The sequence below is a fragment of the Meleagris gallopavo genome, chromosome 20 (genome assembly GCF_905368555.1).
Source record: "Meleagris gallopavo chromosome 20, MGAL_WU_HG_1.1, whole genome shotgun sequence".
Classification (NCBI taxonomy): Eukaryota; Metazoa; Chordata; class Aves; order Galliformes; family Phasianidae; genus Meleagris; species Meleagris gallopavo.
The window spans coordinates 5,316,044-5,334,351 of record NC_139423.1 but is presented as its reverse complement, the minus strand read 5'-3'; the positions used below and the strand labels follow the sequence as shown (position 1 = coordinate 5,334,351).

Genomic DNA, 18,308 nt, shown 5'->3' with positions numbered 1-18,308 from the left:
TCGTGTCCTTCCATCGCTCTGCAGCATCGTCCGGTGCAAGCAGGGCTGTTTTGGCAAACTGCTTTGTTCCATATTACCTGTGTTCTTTTGCACTTTGTTCATCTATTGCTGAAATCAGCACGTTTCACCATTCATTATACATGTATGTTGTCAAGGACACTCTTTTATTTATCAGAACAATAGATTTGGGCTCCAGCTACCCAACCTGACCTCACTTTGTGCCGTCGCTGCACTCAGTGCTTAGGCGTTTTGGGATATCTTTGAACTTTTATTGATGGATTATTTATTTGAAGCCATCTGTCATTGGCGTTTCAGGCAGCTGATGCTGCCATGAGCTGCGTCACCTTGCTGGAGAGAACTGGAACTGGAAGGTCAGTGCCTGTGGGGAGCTGTGGAGAAGCAGAGAAACACCAGCCCTGGGGAGGGAAAGGGCACGTTGTTCCCATTTCATGGTGCTCATACATTATGGTGATGCTTATTGTCTGTAAACAACGCTTCACAAGCCAGCATGCAGGAATAGAAGGGGCTGTGAGGCAGGCTGCAATTACTGGAGGTGTGCTTGAATGCAGTGGTGATGGAGAGCCAAGTGGAGAGGGTTTGGCTCTTGCAAGAGACTCTGGGAGGCACTCAATAACTGCCACATCCCGGCTGCCTTCCTCCCTCTTATAATTACACGTGTCACATCTTGTCATAAAATGAGTTATTAGATCTTTGTCGCTAAAATAGCCTTCCCATGTAATTGGTGCAGGTCTCTGCCCTGGCTCTGTAACAGTAATAACAACTGGTTTCCTGTCTCTGTGCAGCAGGTGTGCGTTGGCTGGACGGTAAGTCAGCTCCACTGCTGCACATTGGTCCTACTGCTGCAGGTCAGCCCCATTCCTGCAGGTCAGCCCCATTCCTGCAGGTCAGCCCCATTCCTACAGGTCAGCCCCATTCCTGCAGGTCAGCCCCATTCCTGCAAGTCAGCCCCATTCCTACAGGTCAGCCCCATTCCTACAAGTCAGCCCCATTCCTGCAAGTCAGCCCCATTCCTACAAGTCAGCCCCATTCCTGCAGGTCAGCCCCATTCCTGCAGGTCAGCCCCATTCCTTCAAGTCAGCCCCATTCCTACAGGTCAGCCCCATTCCTGCAGGTCAGCCCCATTCCTGCAAGTCAGCCCCATTCCTGCAGGTCAGCCCCATTCCTGCAGGTCAGCCCCATTCCTGCAGGTCAGCCCCATTCCTGCAGGTCAGCCCCATTCCTGCAAGTCAGCCCCATTCCTGCAGGTCAGCCCCATTCCTGCAGGTCAGCCCCATTCCTGCAGGTCAGCCCAATTCATCCCATTGCCAAGCAGCTCCTGCTGCAGGTGAAGCACGGGGCCAGCCCCACATGGGCATTATGCTTTGTAGATGCTGCAGAAGCTCATGGAGCATAGAAGCATTGATTGCTGCAGCTGATGGCAGGGAGAAGATGCATCACTCCCTGATTTTGCAGCAGCAAGACTGAGATTTATTTTGTGACAAGAGAGTGATAGGACTTGAGCAAAGAGAAAAGGTGTAACTGGCTTGTGGCTGTGTCCGTGGGCTTCCTGCCTCCAGGTTTGCTAATTCCCCTGGTAATCTTTTCCTCTGTCCCTTTTGTTCCCGTGGGGATTGCATGTGTTCTCCTGGCAGTCTGCTGTCTCTGGCTCCCACGGCCCCAGCTCTCTCTTAAATATTCCTCCAGCATTTTGCCTTGCACTTGTGCAAATCCCTCATCCAACAGGTATAATGGTCTGGCTTTCATAAATAATAAATGGTAAAATTTTTCCCTTGTGTTTGCACATCAAGTGCCTGGATGGAGAACTCCCCAGAAGCCACAAAACCAGTGCTGTTAGTGCTGCGTTCCACTACTTGGGTACATTAACAGTGTTTTAAGAAGTAGACCAACAGTTTAGAGTCTTTCCATTCCTTTTTATTTTTCTTTTTTTCCCCGATATTGATGTATAAAGGAAAAAGTGACCCTAAACGCTGTGAGGATTTTTTCCCCTCAGTTCCCACAGTGCCTGAATGCACACGGTGTGCGTGGGGCAGCAGATCCCAGTGAGCCATTGCTGTGCCTCTCTTCAGCTCTGCTCACAGATACAAGAAGCTCTGCTCAGTCTTGCAGTTGGTTTGAGTCACCTCTTCCAGGGCAATCCTGTGGAACCAGCTGTGCCTGCTGCTGAGTGTTGCTTCACAAATAGCAGCTGCTTACAGCAGGCAGTCCCACACGGCTGTCCTGCACCAGGACTCCTGTTACTTTTGCATTCATGTGAGCTACAGGGCGCTTCAGGAAGGTGTTACATTTTGCGGCTTGAGCTGAAAATAGCACTTGAATTTTCACAAAGACCTGGACAATTTTCATGGGGAAGAACTTCGAGATCTCCAAGTCCAACCCCAACCCATCCCCACCATGCCCACTCACCACATTCCTCATCATGGTGGCTCTGGAACACCCCCAGGTGACTCCCCGCTCCCTGGGCAGCAGTGCCAGCGCCTGGCTGCTCTTTCCGAGTAGAAATTTCTCGTGCTATCCAACCTGAACATCTGCAGTGCAATGCAAGGCCATCACCTCTCATCCTATTGCTGTTAACTGGGAGCAGAGCTTGAGCTTGACCTCCACCTCTGATACAAGCCTACATGCTGTTGGCTGCCTTCTTGGCCACCTTGGTGGCTCACATTCAGGCAGCTGTCTCCCAGCACCCCCAGGCAGCTTTCCAACCACCTTGCCTCAAGCCTGCAGCGTTGCATGACGTTATTGAGACCAAAGTGCTGGACAGGCACACCAAGACAGCGGCACATCATCACAAATGGAGCCGTGGAGCTGCTCTTCGAGCTGGCAGCCGAGCAGCGTTTGTCCCTACACAATGCTGCGGAGTGAAGGAAGGGGCTTTGGGGGCTGTTTCCCATGCGGGTGGGCGCTGAGGCTTTGAGCCATCCGTTGGAACCGTTAAAAATGTAACCCACAGCCAAGGGGGATGTCCGGAGCCCCGGCCATTGGGGTGCAGTGACCTGAACCACGGGCAGATGCTGCGCGTGGGGCTCGGCCCTGTGCAGGAGCACCGCAGCCAGGCTCGGCAGGCATACTGATGTGCTGTGCTGCAGATGCATGCTGAGTGTGTGATTTTCAGCGTTCAGTGCCTACATTGTTAGATAAGCGGATTAGAAAACATTGCATAAAGTGGCATTGCAGGGGGCTGTCTTTATACCTGCTACTTGCCTTGTTTTGCAAACCCTGATTTCACAGCGGAACCTATTCAGAGCTTGCACTGAGATTGTTCACATGTATTGGCCTTTTTAAGAACCGAGGGGTCACAGTTTCAGATTCACTTAATTCTCAAAGCAGTGATATTTTTCTTTTGGGATCGGGGCTGGTGGCGGGCATGCAGGGTGTTTGCTCTGAGCTCAGTTTGCTCCTTGGGGTGGGTGCATGGGTGCAGCGTGCTCCCAGCTCCCTGCATGCTCCCAGCACCTTGCATGCTCCCAGCTCCCTGCATGCTCCCAGCTCCCTGCATGCTCCCAGCACCTTGCATGCTCCCAGCTCCCTGCATGCTCCCAGCTCCCTGCATGCTCCCAGCACCTTGCATGCTCCCAGCTCCCTGCATGCTCCCAGCTCCCTGCATGCTCCCAGCTCCCTGCATGCTCCTGGTTTCCTGCAGCATCTGCTTCACTCTCCTGCTCCAGGCTGGCTTGGAGCTCGTGTGTCACTTCCCGCTCCTTAACTCCCCAAGTGCCAAGCTTGCAAATGGAAACCTGAAGCATGTATGCCTGAATTGAGGCTTGTGGGGCTTGCTTGCATGGGGGAAGTTCAGGAGAAGCCTCTTTTGGTCTTGCTGTGTTCGGAGGGACTTTACCAGGTAATACCCAGGGTGCACAGCTCACCTCCCCAGGCAGTGATGGGGAACACATTCCATTCTCCCCAGTTCTGTGTGCAGCAGACCAAACCCAGGAGCGCCTGTTGGGATGGCAGGGCATTGATTTCAATAAAAATCATTTAATCTCTTTTGTAAGCAGCCTGTTATTGATTCCCTAGACCTGCCCTGAATTCCAATGTCAGAGCTCTGGGAAAGATGTGTAACTGTGATTGTCACATGCAACTGCAGCTCCTGGCTAACGCTGCTGGGCTCTCTCCTCACTCTGCTGCAGGGACACGGGTGATGGCTGCAGGGACACAGGTGATGGCTGCAGGGATGCATGTGATGACCACGTGCCACGTTCCCACTGCTGCACGGAGAGCCCCAACGGCAGCACCCAGAGCCCAGAGAGCAGCGGGCGAATGCAGGGAGAGGAGCAGCAGAAGGTGGGAGCCCTGGAGCAGATCTGCGGAGTCTTCAGAGTGGACCTGGGACAAATGAGATCCCTGCGCCTTTTCTTTAGGTAACCTTTCTTTAGGCACCTTCCACAGAGGTGCCGTGAGGCAGGCTTCAGTGGTTTGTTCTCCAAGAAAGATAAAATGCAGTTCCTTGGCATATTGGGAGGGTAAGGGTGCTCTTAGCAGCACGAGGGAAGCTCTTGGTGGAACAGCCTCACAGTGCTCCTCTGGTTCTGTGGTCACATCCAGAGCTGTAAGATGGTTTCTGTCTTGTTTGAAGGGAGAACTTCATTGCAGTTTGCTTTCCTCTCACTGCAATCCGATGTCCCCTTCCTGTGGGGCTCCTCCTCACCCTGAGAGGTGACCTGAAGAGGAGAAGGCTCCAGGAAGATCTGTGCTGGCCTCTAAGTATCCAAAGGGAAGCTGTAGGGAAGAAGGGGACAGACTAGCAGGGTCTACTGACGCACAGGTTGCCCAGAGAGGCGGTGGTGCCCCATCCCTGCAGACAGCCAAGGTCAGGGGATGGGCTGTGAGCACTGACAGAGCTGTGGGTGTCCCTGCTCAGTGCAGGAGTGGCACCAGATGGCCTTTAGGGTCCCTTCCAGCTCCAACCATCCTGTGATTGTATGATTCTGAGTCTAACCCCACTTTACCCTCCCCGCAGTGATGAGGCATGCACCTGTGGGCAGCTGGTAGTCGCCAGCCGGGAGAGCCAGTACAAGATCTTCCATTTTCACCATGGAGGCCTGGATAAAGTGTCAGAGGTGTTCCAGCAGTGGAAGTACTGCACCGAGACCCACCTGAAGGAGCAGGTAGCGGGCAAGGTGGGGCAGGGGACTTCCCACAAGGAGTTGGGGGAATGAAGCAGCGAGGTTCCGTCACTAAATAGGGCGGCAAGGCACCGACTGTTACTGGGATACAGCCAGCAGTTAGCTGGGAGGTCTTGGTTGTGTTCGCTCATCCTCATCTGTTCCTATTCTGCCTGTGGAATGTGGGGCAGATAAGGCAGGAACCTCGTTAGAGGGTAATTTTGCTGGCTGTGGTACGCAGGTAGATCAGCACTGTGCTCTGGGTGGTGAGGTGGCTGGGAACCTGCAGCAGTGCATTGGAAATTCTGTCCGAGCCTTTCATCCATTTTGTGAAGCATAGCATGCTGCATCTGAAAATGTTTTGACAAGGCATCTTGCCATATTTTGTTCAATCTACATACAGATGTGATAAGAGCTGTTTAATTATCTGTTTAAGATACTATATGTGCTTATTAGAAACAGTGATTTTTAAATTTCCATCCTTCCCACAGAGACCCCTGCTGCTTTTCTTATTGTGGTCGCATGGGCTCACTTTTTGCATTGAACAACCTTTGATTTTTAAATTAAATGTCAGCTGCAGTCTTGCACTGGGATCAGGAGTGCCCTTAGAGAGCCTGGCAGCGCCGTTCCCCGCTTGCCTAACAGCAATCCCTTTGTATATGGCCAATCATATGTAATTTATTGCAGGCATTCCTGGCAGGGTGAAGTTTTGCTGTAAGCAGCATTAATTCACTTTCAGGTCAGGGATAAGATGGGGGGAGGAATAGGAAACTGTGGTTGTTTTTTTTTTTTAAAGATGAAGCTGTTTTGTGGCACTCCGATTTTTAATTATTCTAATCACTCGTGCTATTGTAATGGTTGGAATTAAGAAAACAACCTTGCTGAGTGCTGTGCCTGGCACTTAATCCTACAAGAACCACAGGGAAAGGTTTTGCTGCTCCAAACGTCTCACGCTGGGTTGCTATCTCTGCCTCCCGCCTTCATTTTTGTTCTGTTTGGTTTTGTTTTGTTTTGCTCCCCTCGCTCAGCAGCTCGCTGATGAGAAGACATGCATGCAGTTCTCCATCCGTCGGCCCAAGCTGCCCTCATCAGAGACACATCCGGAGGAGAACGAATACCGGCGCCTGGATGTGTCAGCGTGGCTCAGCCACCTGAACCACTGTGGGCAGGTGGAGGAGGAGTACAAGCTGCAGAAGGTGAGTTGAGGCCGCTGCTCTGTGCTGGGCAGAGTCCTGGAGTGGAAGCTGTGGTTTGTTTTCACGCTGAGGGGCAGGTGATGTTGGAGGGGATGAAGGTTCCTCGTGGTGCTTGGCTGGAGGTGGTGGTGGGACCGCAGAGCGCTGCAGGTGAGATCTGAGCATCGTCCCAAGGAGGGGTAAACCAACGTGTCTGTGCTCTGCTTGCTGTGAGCAATCAAAGAAAGAAAAATTGAGGTGACTGTATGAAAGAATGCGGGGCTTTCAGGGGAGCACCGGGTCCGGGTCTTGAGAGGGGTTTGCAGTGAAATGCGGTGTCTCCAAGATCGGGGATTAAGCCGTGACATGAGAACGACACGTTAATCATAGAGCCTCTCCAGGGGGGGTTATTGACATTGAAATGAGCCCGATTTGTGTCTCGTCTGGGAATAGAAGGCCAGCACTTTCCCTCTAAACATGTGCAAATTGCAGGAGCTTGAATCAAGGCGTCACTTGTCAGCAGAGAGCTGCAAAGCCACGCAGCACAGTGGCAGGCAGTTCCTTGTTGCCGTTTTTGGGAATGCTAAAACTGCACCGGTCCTAACTTCTGTTCAGACAGCCAAGGTCAGGCTGGACGGGGCGCTGAGCACTGATGGAGCTGTGGGTGTCCCTGCTCAGGATGAGGGGTGGGACCAGATGGCCTTTAGGATCTCTTCCAACACAATCCTTCCTATGATTCTATGGTTCTGCTCTTCCTTCCAGGCCATTTTCTTTGGTGGGATCGATATGTCCATCCGTGGGGAAGTGTGGCCTTTCCTGCTGCACTACTACAGCTACGAGTCCACCTCTGAGGAGAGGGAGGCACTGAGGGTGCAGAAGAGGAAGGAGTACTTTGAGATCCAGGAGAAGAGGTAAGAGAGCGGCCTCAGCCTCTGCTGCTCCCCTCTCTTTAGCTTCTCCCTCCAGAGAGCTGCTGGGGACAGAGGTGAGGGGAGCAGAGTTGCTCTCAGCACAGCCAGTCTTACTCCAATGTTATCTCACCCAGCTTCTGGAGCAGCACCAGCAGCAGTTTGTCTCACAGGCAAGGCTACGGCCTGGCATGCTGGGCTTAGCAGGCTGAAGGTGAAAACGGGATTTTAGGTTTCTTTGTGAATATATCTGGATGTAAAAATAGGGAAGAATCATAGAATCACAGAATCGTAGGGGTTGGAAGGGACCTCCAGAGATCATCGAGTCCAACCCCCCTGCCAAAGCAGGTTCCCTACACCAGGTCGCAAGAAGAGGATATGTCAAATTGAAGGAAATTATTGCTGCCAGAACTGTGCTTTGCAAACTGGTTGTGGGTAAATTTAAGCTGGAGAGAGACTGTGGTATTATTATTTTGGAGTAAATTGCAGCAGAGTGGTGAGTTCTGGTGTGACACCCACAAGGAGCAGCGGAGAGCATCATCAACTACTCCTGAAGTCGACTTCATCACAGAACACACTGTGTCACCCACTCAGAACCCAGGAAGCCCCTTCTGAATAATGCCTTTGGACAGAAGATGTGCTGTTCCAGGCAGACCACTTGTCTGGTTTTCAACTGATGAGAAAACTCAGTATAGAAATAGGTTTTTTTCTCAAAGCCAAAGCTGAAGTAAGGCTGTTTGTTCTTTGTGACAGTCCTGTTCCTGTAGTCTCAACGTACCTGTGTTGCTGTTCAATTTTCAGGCTTTCCATGTCTCCAGATGAGCAGAAGGATTTCTGGCGCAAGGTGCAGTTCACAGTAGATAAGGATGTTGTGAGGACTGACCGCAGCAACCAGTTCTTTCGAGGGGAAAACAACCCCAATGTGGAAACAATGAGGTGATGTGTCTGATCTCAGTGTTCCACACAGTGCCCTACTGAGCATGTAGAAAATTCCAGAACTCCCCGTGGCCCAGGCTGCCTCTGCTGCTGCCTTGGGAATACTGAAGAGCATCACACGTAGGATGGCTGTATCAGAGGATGCAAAAATAGCCACTGCCTCCCCAGAGCTCTCACTACTGCCATCCCCTTCCATATATACATAGGCATGAAAGAGGGAGGAGACTTCTGCAGCTCTGGGGGTAAGGAGTGCTGCAGCAGGGTCACGGGCAGGTGCATATGGCTGTGGTTCTGCTGATGGGGTGGAAGATCAGCCCTCAGAGTCTCCTTGATGGGTGAAACGCGTTCCTGGTGAATGGTTGGGGTAGGATGGAAGGGCCGTGCCCTCCATGTCTCACCTCTCCTCTTGAATGTCTTCTCCAGGAGGATCTTGCTGAACTACGCAGTGTTTAACCCAGCCATTGGGTATTCCCAAGGCATGTCCGACCTGGTCGCCCCAATCCTGGCAGAGGTCCTGGATGAGTCGGATACTTTCTGGTGCTTTGTGGGACTGATGCAGAACACCATCTTCATCAGCTCACCCCGGGACGAGGATATGGAGAAACAGTTGGTGAGGAGGAAGGCTGAGCTCGGTTTGGTCCTGTCTGTAACTTCTTCCTTCCTCACTCAAACTGGAGGAATGACTTAAAGCTGTTAACTGGTCTGTGTGAAATCATGCACCAAAGCCACAAAGCACCTGATGGATAAAATGAATCTCAGGTGATTGAGGCACTCCAGGGGCAATTATAGGCAATAAATTGTCAGTCGAGTTGCCTTGGCTGTGCTGAAGGATGCTGATTCAAGGAATCTTTTATGGTCATCATTTATTTAGGATTCTGCTGCCTTTTTCTCTGTGCTTCTGTCAGGCAGAGGAGACTCACTCATTCGTTTCTGTCCTGATTTGGGGGCATTAGGTATGAATGAGGCATAGTAGTGGAGCTGCAGCCCTCTGTATGAGCTTTTTTAACATTTTTAATGGATTTTTTTTTAATGACATCTAAATGAAAAGCCTTTCCTAAGTGGCAGAGTTGCTTAAAATAAAGTGACTTTGCTTAAAAATAGAAACTTTTTAGGTTTTAACATTAGTGTCAGTTGCTTGCAGGTCACAATCCCGGGAAATACATTTTAAATCTGAACACTCTTGTCCAGGTCATGGTGGCACTGATGTAAAATGGTAAATCTATCATGAAGGCCTGGTGGGGTGCTGCAGGTGAGGTGCAATTACTTATTGTATGGATTATGCTCTGCAGTGTGCCCAGAGCATCAGGCTTCCTAAAATCACTGACACACTGCTCAGCCCCTGCTGAAATGAAATACCGTAGATAGCCACATCCTGTCTGTTCTCGAGGGCTGCATGCTGCTTTGCCCAGCCCGACTCTCCCCACCTTCCTTTTCACAACGTAGCAGTCACAGGATTTTCTTTTCACCCTCCCTCCTTCTTTGAGGAACGGCAGCAGTGGCCCGGGGTGCTCCTGGCTGAAATTAAGGAGCTGCCTGTGAGCCGGGGCTGTGAGCTGGGGCTCTGTGTGGGAGGACAAAACTGAAGCCAGTGTTAGCAGGCCTGCCTTGTGCTGGGGACGTGGGGGGGGGCTGTGGGGGTGCAGGTCCTGGCACACAGGCGGTGGCTCAGCCAAGTGCATCTCTTGCAGATGTACCTGCGGGAGCTGCTGCGGCTCATGCACCCACGCTTCTACCAGCACCTTTCTGCCCTGGGGGAGGACGGCCTGCAGATGCTCTTCTGTCACCGCTGGATCCTCCTCTGTTTTAAACGGGAGTTCCCCGACGCTGAGGCTCTGCGCATGTGGGAGGCGTGCTGGGCACACTACCAGGTGGGAGGCCGTGCAGCACACAGGCAGCAGCGTGTGCTCTGCTGAGCCCTCATCTCAGCACGCCGCGGGGTTCCTTAAAGGCTCTTCGTAGCAAAGTATCCAAAAGAAGTTACGCTGCAGGCATTCCCTCTCCCGCTGCATTCTCTTAGCTGAGATGTGACAGCTTGTTTTTGTCTTTGCCGGGTTCTGCTTCGGTTTGCTGGAGGTAACCTTGAAAGAAATGGGAAGTCATAGAAGTTGCACGTGGAGCTGCCTGGTGAAGGAACTGAGGAGCTGCCTGAGCTGCTTTGTGCTCACAGACAGATCGGCTCCGAAGGGCTCTGCTTCATTTACAAAACTGTTCGTTCATCAAAGTGCAGGTTCCCCTAATTTGAACATTTGCAGCACTGGCACCTGAAAAGTCTGTTTCACAAGCTTGTGTTCCTTGTGGGCATCTTCCAGCAGTTTTCCCTGTCAGATGTTGTGGGGAGACTGTAGATATTTCAGAGAGTCTGTAACTACCAAAGGGGTTTAGCTGTAGAGCAAAAGGATGGATGCTGCTCCCCAGCTTGGGGATGCCTATGCTTTTCAGAATATGCTGACCATCCATTCTGAGGTTCAGACTTCTCTTTAACAGCTGGACAGTGTCTTCCCAGAGTCACCAGTCTGCTTTGAAAGCTGTAGCCCAAACCACACTCCCACACTTTAAAGGTGAGAGACTTTGACTCAGCTGTGATTCAGAATCCACAACAACTCCTTTATGAGCACCACTAAGCAGAACTGGAAGGAGCAACAAATCTCTCCTCAGGACGTGCTTGTGGAGGGTGGGGAGCCAGAGCTCAGCCTCCACCTGCTGTAACCCAGCCCGTGTTCTCCTTGCAGACAGACTACTTCCACCTCTTCATCTGTGTGGCCATCGTGGTGATTTATGGGGATGATGTCATTGAACAACAGCTGGCCACCGATCAGATGCTGCTGCATTTCGGCAACCTGGCTATGCACATGAACGGAGAACTCGTACTCAGGAAGGTAAATGTCTGCATGCTGAGCTGGGCTCTCAGGCCCACGAGATGAGTCAGAGCGTGGAGAAAACCAGGGACCGGTGCTTCATCTTCCGCACCTCCTGTATCCCCTGCTTGCCTGCAGCCTGCAAGAACAGGGTGATGCTGCTGGGACGTGCCAGCACACAGCAGCACCGAGCCCAGGCTGCAGGGCAGAGGTAGGCACTGCGGTGCCGAGGGGCAGGAATCCCGTGCTGAGAGCAGCTCCTGCTAAATCCACCTGCTGGCAATGCCTCCAGGCCCCATTTAACCTCCAGCTGGCTGTTCAGGAGGGGTGCCCCAAGTTTTGACTCCTATCACAGAGTTGAGCAGGGCCCGATGGCAACCCCAGTGCTTTGTATCCACACTCTGGCACGTGGGAATGACTTTGTCTCTCTCCTCTCTAGGCGAGGAGCCTGCTCTATCAGTTCCACCTGCTGCCCCGCATCCCCTGCAGTCTGCACGACCTGTGCCAGCTGTGTGGGACGGGGATGTGGGACAGCGGCTTCATCCCTGCAGTGGAGTGCTCTGGTCACCACCCCGCAGCCGAGGGCTGCCCCTATGGGGGGCTGGTGGAGGATTCTTCTCCCAAGGCAGGAGGTGAAGGCAGGAGAGGCGTGAAAACACACGACATCTTCCATTTCCGAAAATAGCTGGAGAGGAACCGGGAGCGCCAGAGGAAGAGGGAAGGGCAGGAAGGATGTGCAGAGGAAAAATGTGGAGGACAAAAATGGAGGGGAGGCTTGTCAAGGCTCTGGAGAGGACTGGAAGGGGGAGAATGGAAGAGGGATGGAGTCTGTCTGCAGGAGAATGCCACTGTACGAGCGGAGGAACTGGAGCAAAACGCACCCGACCAGGAACAGCGTTTGCGCGTGCTTGAATTTGATTTTCATAGGAACAAAAAGGTTTCTAGATCTTCATAAGGACTTTTTTACTCTGCCTCTGGGACTGGACTGGTTAGGAACCAGAAGTTGTACCTTGCTGATGAGAAACATGAACATTAAGGAGAGCCGAGTGCCTCCAGCAGTGTGTGTGGCTGGTGGGGGGGGGCAGGGCCCTGCAGCATTCCCTGCACCCCGAGCACGCGTGCTTCAACCAGAACAATGCCTCTTGGTGGCTTCTCTCTAATGCCACGACGATCATTTTAATTACAATCTGCCAAAAATAAACCTGCAGACCATTGGGACTGCAGGGAACGTATCTGCTTTGTTGGTGAGGAAGAGCTGGTCACCTGAAGGCCGTCTCTCGCTCTCTCTGTTTTTACATGGCATGCCTGCTGGCATGATTCTTCTCCTCTTGTACAGAGAGTGTACAGCCACGGGTCTTAAAGCACTGCTTTCTGTAGTCAGGGTATTTCATAGACACGTTTTGGAGTTTACTTCTTTGGGACATTACAGCAAAACTGCTGCTTTATGCTGCCAGCCACAGACTTCAGACCCTTGTTTATGGAATTCTGTTTATGGAATTTCTAGTGTGTTTCCAACGTGTTCCCTTTGGCTCTTCCCAATGACTGAATATTTTCTGTCCTTATTTGTTTTTGCCATAGGCACGTGGGGCGGACCCAGCGCTCCTCAGCTGATGCCACCCGTATGCACTCTTCCCCATCCTGAAAGAAAAACAAAACTTGGTTTGTTGCAGTTGTTTTTGCTGAGCTGTCTTTGGTAAACGTTTCCCTTGAAGTATTTTTGGAAGGACAGCATGTTTTCACTGCTGCCTTCTATAAAATCTGCCAACTGGAAGCTGTGCTGGGGCCTTGAGTGCAGCCATGTTGCCAAATACGAAACGTCCTTACCAAATCCACTGGCAGCCAAAGGTGTGTCCTGAGCCAAAGCTCGTGCCAAGCGGAGCTGGGGAAAGCTTCCTTAGGAACGGACGTGGAGACGGGGCAGCAGAGGGCTGTGCTGCTTTTGCTGCTTCCTTCTGCCCAGCGCCGTGGCAGCACTGAGCCTGGCAGGCAGGTTGGTGCAGAGCACAGCGCTGTGCTGAGACGCACCGAGCACGTGCTGCTTCCCCAGTGGGAGAAGTCCTGGCCTCAGGCTGCACCTCGAGGCCCCAACGCTGTCCCTGGGGCGACTCTGGAGGGTCCAGCACTGCTCCTGCTGCAGCAAATAGGAGGCAATGGGAAGAGTTGAAGTCGATAATTTCTGGCGTTATTTTTTCTGCCACTGAAATGTCATTCAGCGATGTGGAAATCGCTCAGGATTTGTTTGGTGGCAGACAAACAGCGCTGCGGTTCTCCCACGCGTGGCACAGCCCAAAGCAGTGCACTGCTGGGATCTCCTTGCCCCTGCCTGCTGCCACCCGATGTCCCATGGCAGATTTCAGACATTTGCAGCGCGATGGCCCCAGTGTTGGCTGCTGGTAACTCATGGTGCCTCTATTAAATTCGCACTAAATGTCCACAGATCTCTATGCTGGCATCATTCCTGTGTCAGAGGGCACTGGTTGGGGTTGGCTGTTCTCTGGGCAGCTGCTGCTCAGGGGAGCGATGTGGTGTATGCCTGTTGTGAGCTGCACTGAATATTCCTCTTCCTCCTGCTCCTGTGTCAGGGTAGGGGGCAGCAGGTTGGGGGCTGCAGGGCTGCCATCCCCAGGGCTGCATGCAGGCATTGAGCTGCAAACTGTGGGCACGGGAATGGCTGCAGACAGTGCTGAGCTGTCAGTGGGGCTGTGCAGGAACCCTATGCTCTGGAAGCTGGTTCATCGCCCTCCGTGTCTCTCTGCTTGGCTCAAACACACAGCAGCCAGGACAGCTGCATCGTGGTCACCTCGTGCCCAAAACGCCTTCCAAGCGCTTTGTGATTGCTTTGTGCTCCTTGTCCCCACAGGCTGCTCCCAGACCAGGCTGCTGGAAACCCGAAGGAAGCTCCTGAAATATTTTCACAGCCAATTTTATTGCAGTCTGCATTTCAGCCAAGAGTTCCCACAGAATCCAAGTGTCCAAAAGTCACAACCCTCTGAATGCAGTTGATTTCTTCCTCCAGCTCTGAATGGCAGCTCTCTCTAAGGTCATGCTTATAAAGGGCTTTGAAAACAGTTCTGCTTCTAAAATCCTTGCTTCACTCCCCCAAACATCTGCAGCTCACAGGGTTGAGACCTGCCCTCTGGCATCAGGCTTTGCCCACTGCCCAGCACAGCTCTACAGCACATCGAATTCCTCCCAGCATCTCACCATCCTCCTCTGTAGGTTTAAGCAAAAAAAAAAAGGGCTCTTCTCAGAGCTTGTGCTCTTCCCAGGGCACTGCTCAGGCTGCTGAGAAGCCCCTGGTGCAGCACAGCACAGCACAGCACAGGGATGGGCAGTGGAGGGATGAATGGATGGAGGAGGGATGGATGGAGGGAAGGAGGGAAGAATGGGTGAATGTTTGGATGGATGGATGTGTGGAGGGATTGATGGACGGAGGGATGGATGGAGGGAGGGAGGTACGGAGGAGGGATGGATGGATGGAGAGAGGGATGGGTGGAAGGATGGATGGGGGGATGGAGCCAATGGTATGGCCACGTGCATCTCTCCTGGACTGTGCTCCCCAGACCAGACATCCCTGCCTACCTCTGCACTTCTGGCATTTTGTTTTCAAACCCATCATTGTCTGCAAGCTGTTCTCATTAAAACTGATGTTTCACAGCTCACCTTTAAAACAAAGCCCCAGTTGGTCTCAAGGGAAGAGAATATCAAAGAGGTTTTTTTTTCCTCTTTCTCTTTGCGAGCCCAGTGCTGGTTTGTTCACATGCTCACATCCCTGCAAATAAATAAATGAGCAGAGCCATGCCATGATGCAGTGGCACAAAAAATAGGAAAACAAAACCAAATGAAGATGCCTCTTCCTGCTGAGCTCCCCAGGACCACCCCTGGAACACGGTGTGCCAACAACCAGGGCTGGGATCTGCTTGCAGCAGGGACCTGCTCCACCCCATCACACAGTGCCAAATGCCCACGTATGTTTTGCTGGACTCAGAGCTGTACCTCAGTGTTATAACCACAGTTCTAATGAAGGTGCTTCTGAAGCAGAATTACCCAAGCAGCTGTTCTTGTGTGAGGTCTGGATGCAGGAAAATTGCCTTTGAGGAGCCAAATCCCTGCAGCCGGGCTGGGTGCTGTGAGTAACCCAACCACATCAGGGGACCCCTGAAACACATCGGTGAGCACGAGGACAGCACCACTAAGAAGGACCTGCTGTGACCCAGCACTGTTGGTCATTCTAAATGGCAGAGGTGCTCCAGCAGCTCCAGCCCTCTGTGGGACCGTCCCAAGGACGCACACTGAGGTCCTGCTCAGTGGTGGGATGCAGAGGAGGAGCAGCCTCAACCTGTGCCCGGGATTTCTGGTTTGCTTTGGGTTGGGATTGTCTTTCAGGAACCACAAACAAGTTGGGCCGCTTCTGCCTCTGCCTCTGCCTCTGCCTCTGCCTCTGCCTCTGCCTCTGCCTCTGCCTTGCCCAACCCTGCGGTGCCCAGGGCGGTGGCCGGGTGACCGGAGTCACTTCCACAGCTTCGCAGCATGGAGCTGCCATCCCATAGGGTGCGGGGGGACCTTGCTGGAGTGCTGGGCTCACAGGGTGCTGCCTGCCTTTGTGGGGTGACCGCAAACCTCTCCGAATGGTCCTGGTCCCCATCAGAGGGACCCTTAAGGGAAAGTCCTTAAAGGAGCACAGACAGGGGTGGGCGGCCCACGGGTGGTCCCAGCAGCTGGGTCCTGTCCCAGGAACCCAATTCCCACACACTGCATGGGGGGCGGCTGAGGGGGACTTCCAGCGGTGACTGGAAACCTTGGAAACGGCCCAAACACCAGCTGGCCTTTGGGCCTTCTGCCAAGGGTAATAAATCTGCCCCGGGGGCTGCGCGGCTGCCAGTGATGCTGGGCGGGCGCTGGCTGTGCCGATGGCTCTCAGGGGGCTGGGGGACCCGCGGGGTGCATGGCTCTATACTGCTCGGGGATGTGGCACCGCTGGGGATGAGCTGCAGAGAGCTGAGAGCTGACCCCACTGCAGGAGCACCGTGCAGAGCAGAGCCCAGGCAGCGCTCCAGGCACGGAGCTGGGCACAGCGAGCAGGGCGAGGAGCAGCTCCCCCAGCTGGAAAATCTCCTCGTTCCCTCCTGCAGGCACGGACTGCGGGAAGAGGGTCAGGCCCCACGCTGCAGCCACCCGCATCAGGAGCTCACGGGCACAGTGATGGCTGCCCTTCATCCCGTGTGCTCAGCCCCGTGCCTCCACGGGCAGCGGGAGGAAAGGGTTAAGGAGCTGCCAGCAGGGATGAGGCGAGGGAATTCAGCTGCTGACGCAGGTAGGAGATCTGCAGGCGAAGCATCCCTGCTGCAGACCCAGCAGCAGCGTCACCACCGTGCTGCCGGCTCCCCCCGCACAGCACACGGGGCTGCTCCGACCCCACGGCTGCTGCTCCGCACCACGGGGCCCCGATTCCCAGTGCTGCCCAGGAGCCCAGGGAGGCAGAACCAAGCAGGGGGGTCGGGGCACCCCCAGCCCTCACCTTGCTGCCCAACCCCACCTGGCACTGCCATGCACAGCAGCACTGCAGCCCTGTGGAAATGGCCAGGGAGGAGCCATGCCCGCAGACCCCGGGAGGGCACTGCCGCGGGGCTGCATGTGCTGACCTTTCTGTTCTTGAAAAATCACTTGTCAGCAGCTCAGGCAATAAAAGGACTCGGAACGAGTACTGTTGAAATGGGTGGCATGGGAAGAAATGGGCGGCTGAGACATGATGCTGCCAGGGATGTTCTCCTGCATAGCGTGGGATGGCTGAGCACAGCACAACGTGGCGCAGCACGGCACGGCATGGCATTGCCATCACATGGGGGTGGCAGAGGGGTGAGCTGCCGGCAGCAGGCAGCTTGCACATGGCTCTGCTGAGCCACTGTTATCAGAGGACAGAGGCTGCTGTGGTATCGGGACATCGGCTGTGGGGCTCCTGAGGGTGGCATGAGCATGGGCTGTTCCTACCTTGCTGTCCCCAGAACCAGTTACCAAGCCAGGCCCTATGGAATACAATAGGATAATCGATGGCCCATTGTTGCTGGGCTTAATTTAGCCATTCAGGCGGGGAAGGAACAATGTGAGCGTACGTAAGCAGGAGAAAAAGCAGCAGATGAATCAGCCCTGAGCCCTCTGTGGTGCAGGGGCTGAGCGAGGCAGGCGGACGGACGCATCTGCAGCAGTGCAGGTAATGGGGATGTACTTCGCTTTGTGCAATGCCAGGTCTAAAATGGCTGCGGTTGTGCTTCGTATTAAGCAGCTGCATGGCCACGAATCCCTCTCGAGCTGATCCAGCAGCAGGGATGGAGCTCTGGGGGGGCAGCCTGGGAGGGGCAGCCCCATTGCCATGCCACGAGCAGGGCACCGTCCCAGGATGGCTCCCAGCCTGCGCTCAGCCCGACCTGAAATGTCCCATAAATGGCACTGTGGAGTGCCCCAGCAGCCATCTGCCTCACATCCCAGCTCAGTGCCACGTCCCTCCCACTGCCCTGCTGCTCACCGTGCCCAAGCCCACCCGGTGCCGGCGATCGCCCCGCTCGCTGTTTGCCTTTGCATTCCTGTGGGTTGGCTCACACTGCGCCCCGGGCAGCGGCTGGTGGCACATTTGGGCTTTCCTGTCAGTTAGTCACTGCACTCTGATCTGTTATCTGCTTATCTCTGTTGTTCTCTCGGGGTTTGGTGAGCCCTGCCAGTGAGGAAGTCCTTAGGAACAGCCAGAGCAGGATCCCAAATGGATGAGTCCTCCTGCACCGCCCCACAGTCCCACAGACTCCACTTTTGCCTCCCTTTTGCTGTCTGGAGGTGGCAGCCGGACAACGTTTCCTCCCCACGTGCTGAACTCTGGCCTACAGTCTGTGCTATGGGGTCCTGCCTGGCTCTGCTCAGTCCAAACACCTGCACCAGGTTCGCTGCATCAGGCCCTCAACCTGCACACCGCTTCCCCCACTCAGCCCCTTGCCACAGCATCTCCCCCTTGAGACCCTCGGTGCCCACGCGTGCCCTGGGATGGATCAGCAGCACGGCCTCAGCCTGGATCTCATCCTTGAGCATTCGGCTCCTGATAGTGTCCTCAATTCCCACCTCAGCATCTGCAGTAGCCCCAGACTGATCCCAGCCACAGGCACAGCAGCAGCGGGGCACAGCGACACGGCTCTGGCTCCAGCCTTACCCACACAGGACAATGCTCCCCAGCACCCACGCACTATCCTGGGCCAGCCAGGCACAGGCAGCTCTGCTGGACCCGGACCACTGCCACTCCAGGGGGCCCCATCTTTGGAGGAGCACCCTGTGCCC

The 18,308-nt window shown here is 54.0% G+C and overlaps 1 protein-coding gene and 1 long non-coding RNA gene across 9 annotated transcripts in view; one reads left to right on the top strand and one right to left on the bottom strand.

Moving 5' to 3' along the window:
• Positions 1–13,426, top strand: part of TBC1D16 (TBC1 domain family member 16) — a 25,924-nt gene extending 12,498 nt beyond the window's left edge. For 4 of the 8 annotated variants that reach the window (XM_085240215.1, XM_085240214.1, XM_085240216.1 and 1 more), the window contains exons 4-12: positions 4,146–4,376; positions 4,976–5,135; positions 6,149–6,316; positions 7,058–7,206; positions 8,005–8,139; positions 8,563–8,749; positions 9,828–10,007; positions 10,869–11,015; positions 11,434–13,426. In XM_085240215.1, coding sequence (XP_085096341.1) covers positions 4,146–4,376; positions 4,976–5,135; positions 6,149–6,316; positions 7,058–7,206; positions 8,005–8,139; positions 8,563–8,749; positions 9,828–10,007; positions 10,869–11,015; positions 11,434–11,679 — 1,603 coding nt within the window. In that variant the 3' untranslated portion in view covers positions 11,680–13,426. Of the gene's footprint in view, positions 1–4,145; positions 4,377–4,975; positions 5,136–6,148; positions 6,317–7,057; positions 7,207–8,004; positions 8,140–8,562; positions 8,750–9,827; positions 10,008–10,623; positions 10,698–10,868; positions 11,016–11,433 lie in introns of those variants that run through there. The other 4 variants (XM_085240221.1, XM_085240220.1, XM_085240219.1 and 1 more) reach the window with 4 other exon arrangements.
• Positions 4,973–18,308, bottom strand: LOC146543076 (uncharacterized). The gene is made up of 3 exons (XR_014887457.1): positions 18,184–18,308; positions 14,658–14,766; positions 4,973–14,207 (listed from the first exon to the last, which is right to left on the bottom strand). It is a non-coding gene; the product is annotated as an uncharacterized LOC146543076 (long non-coding RNA).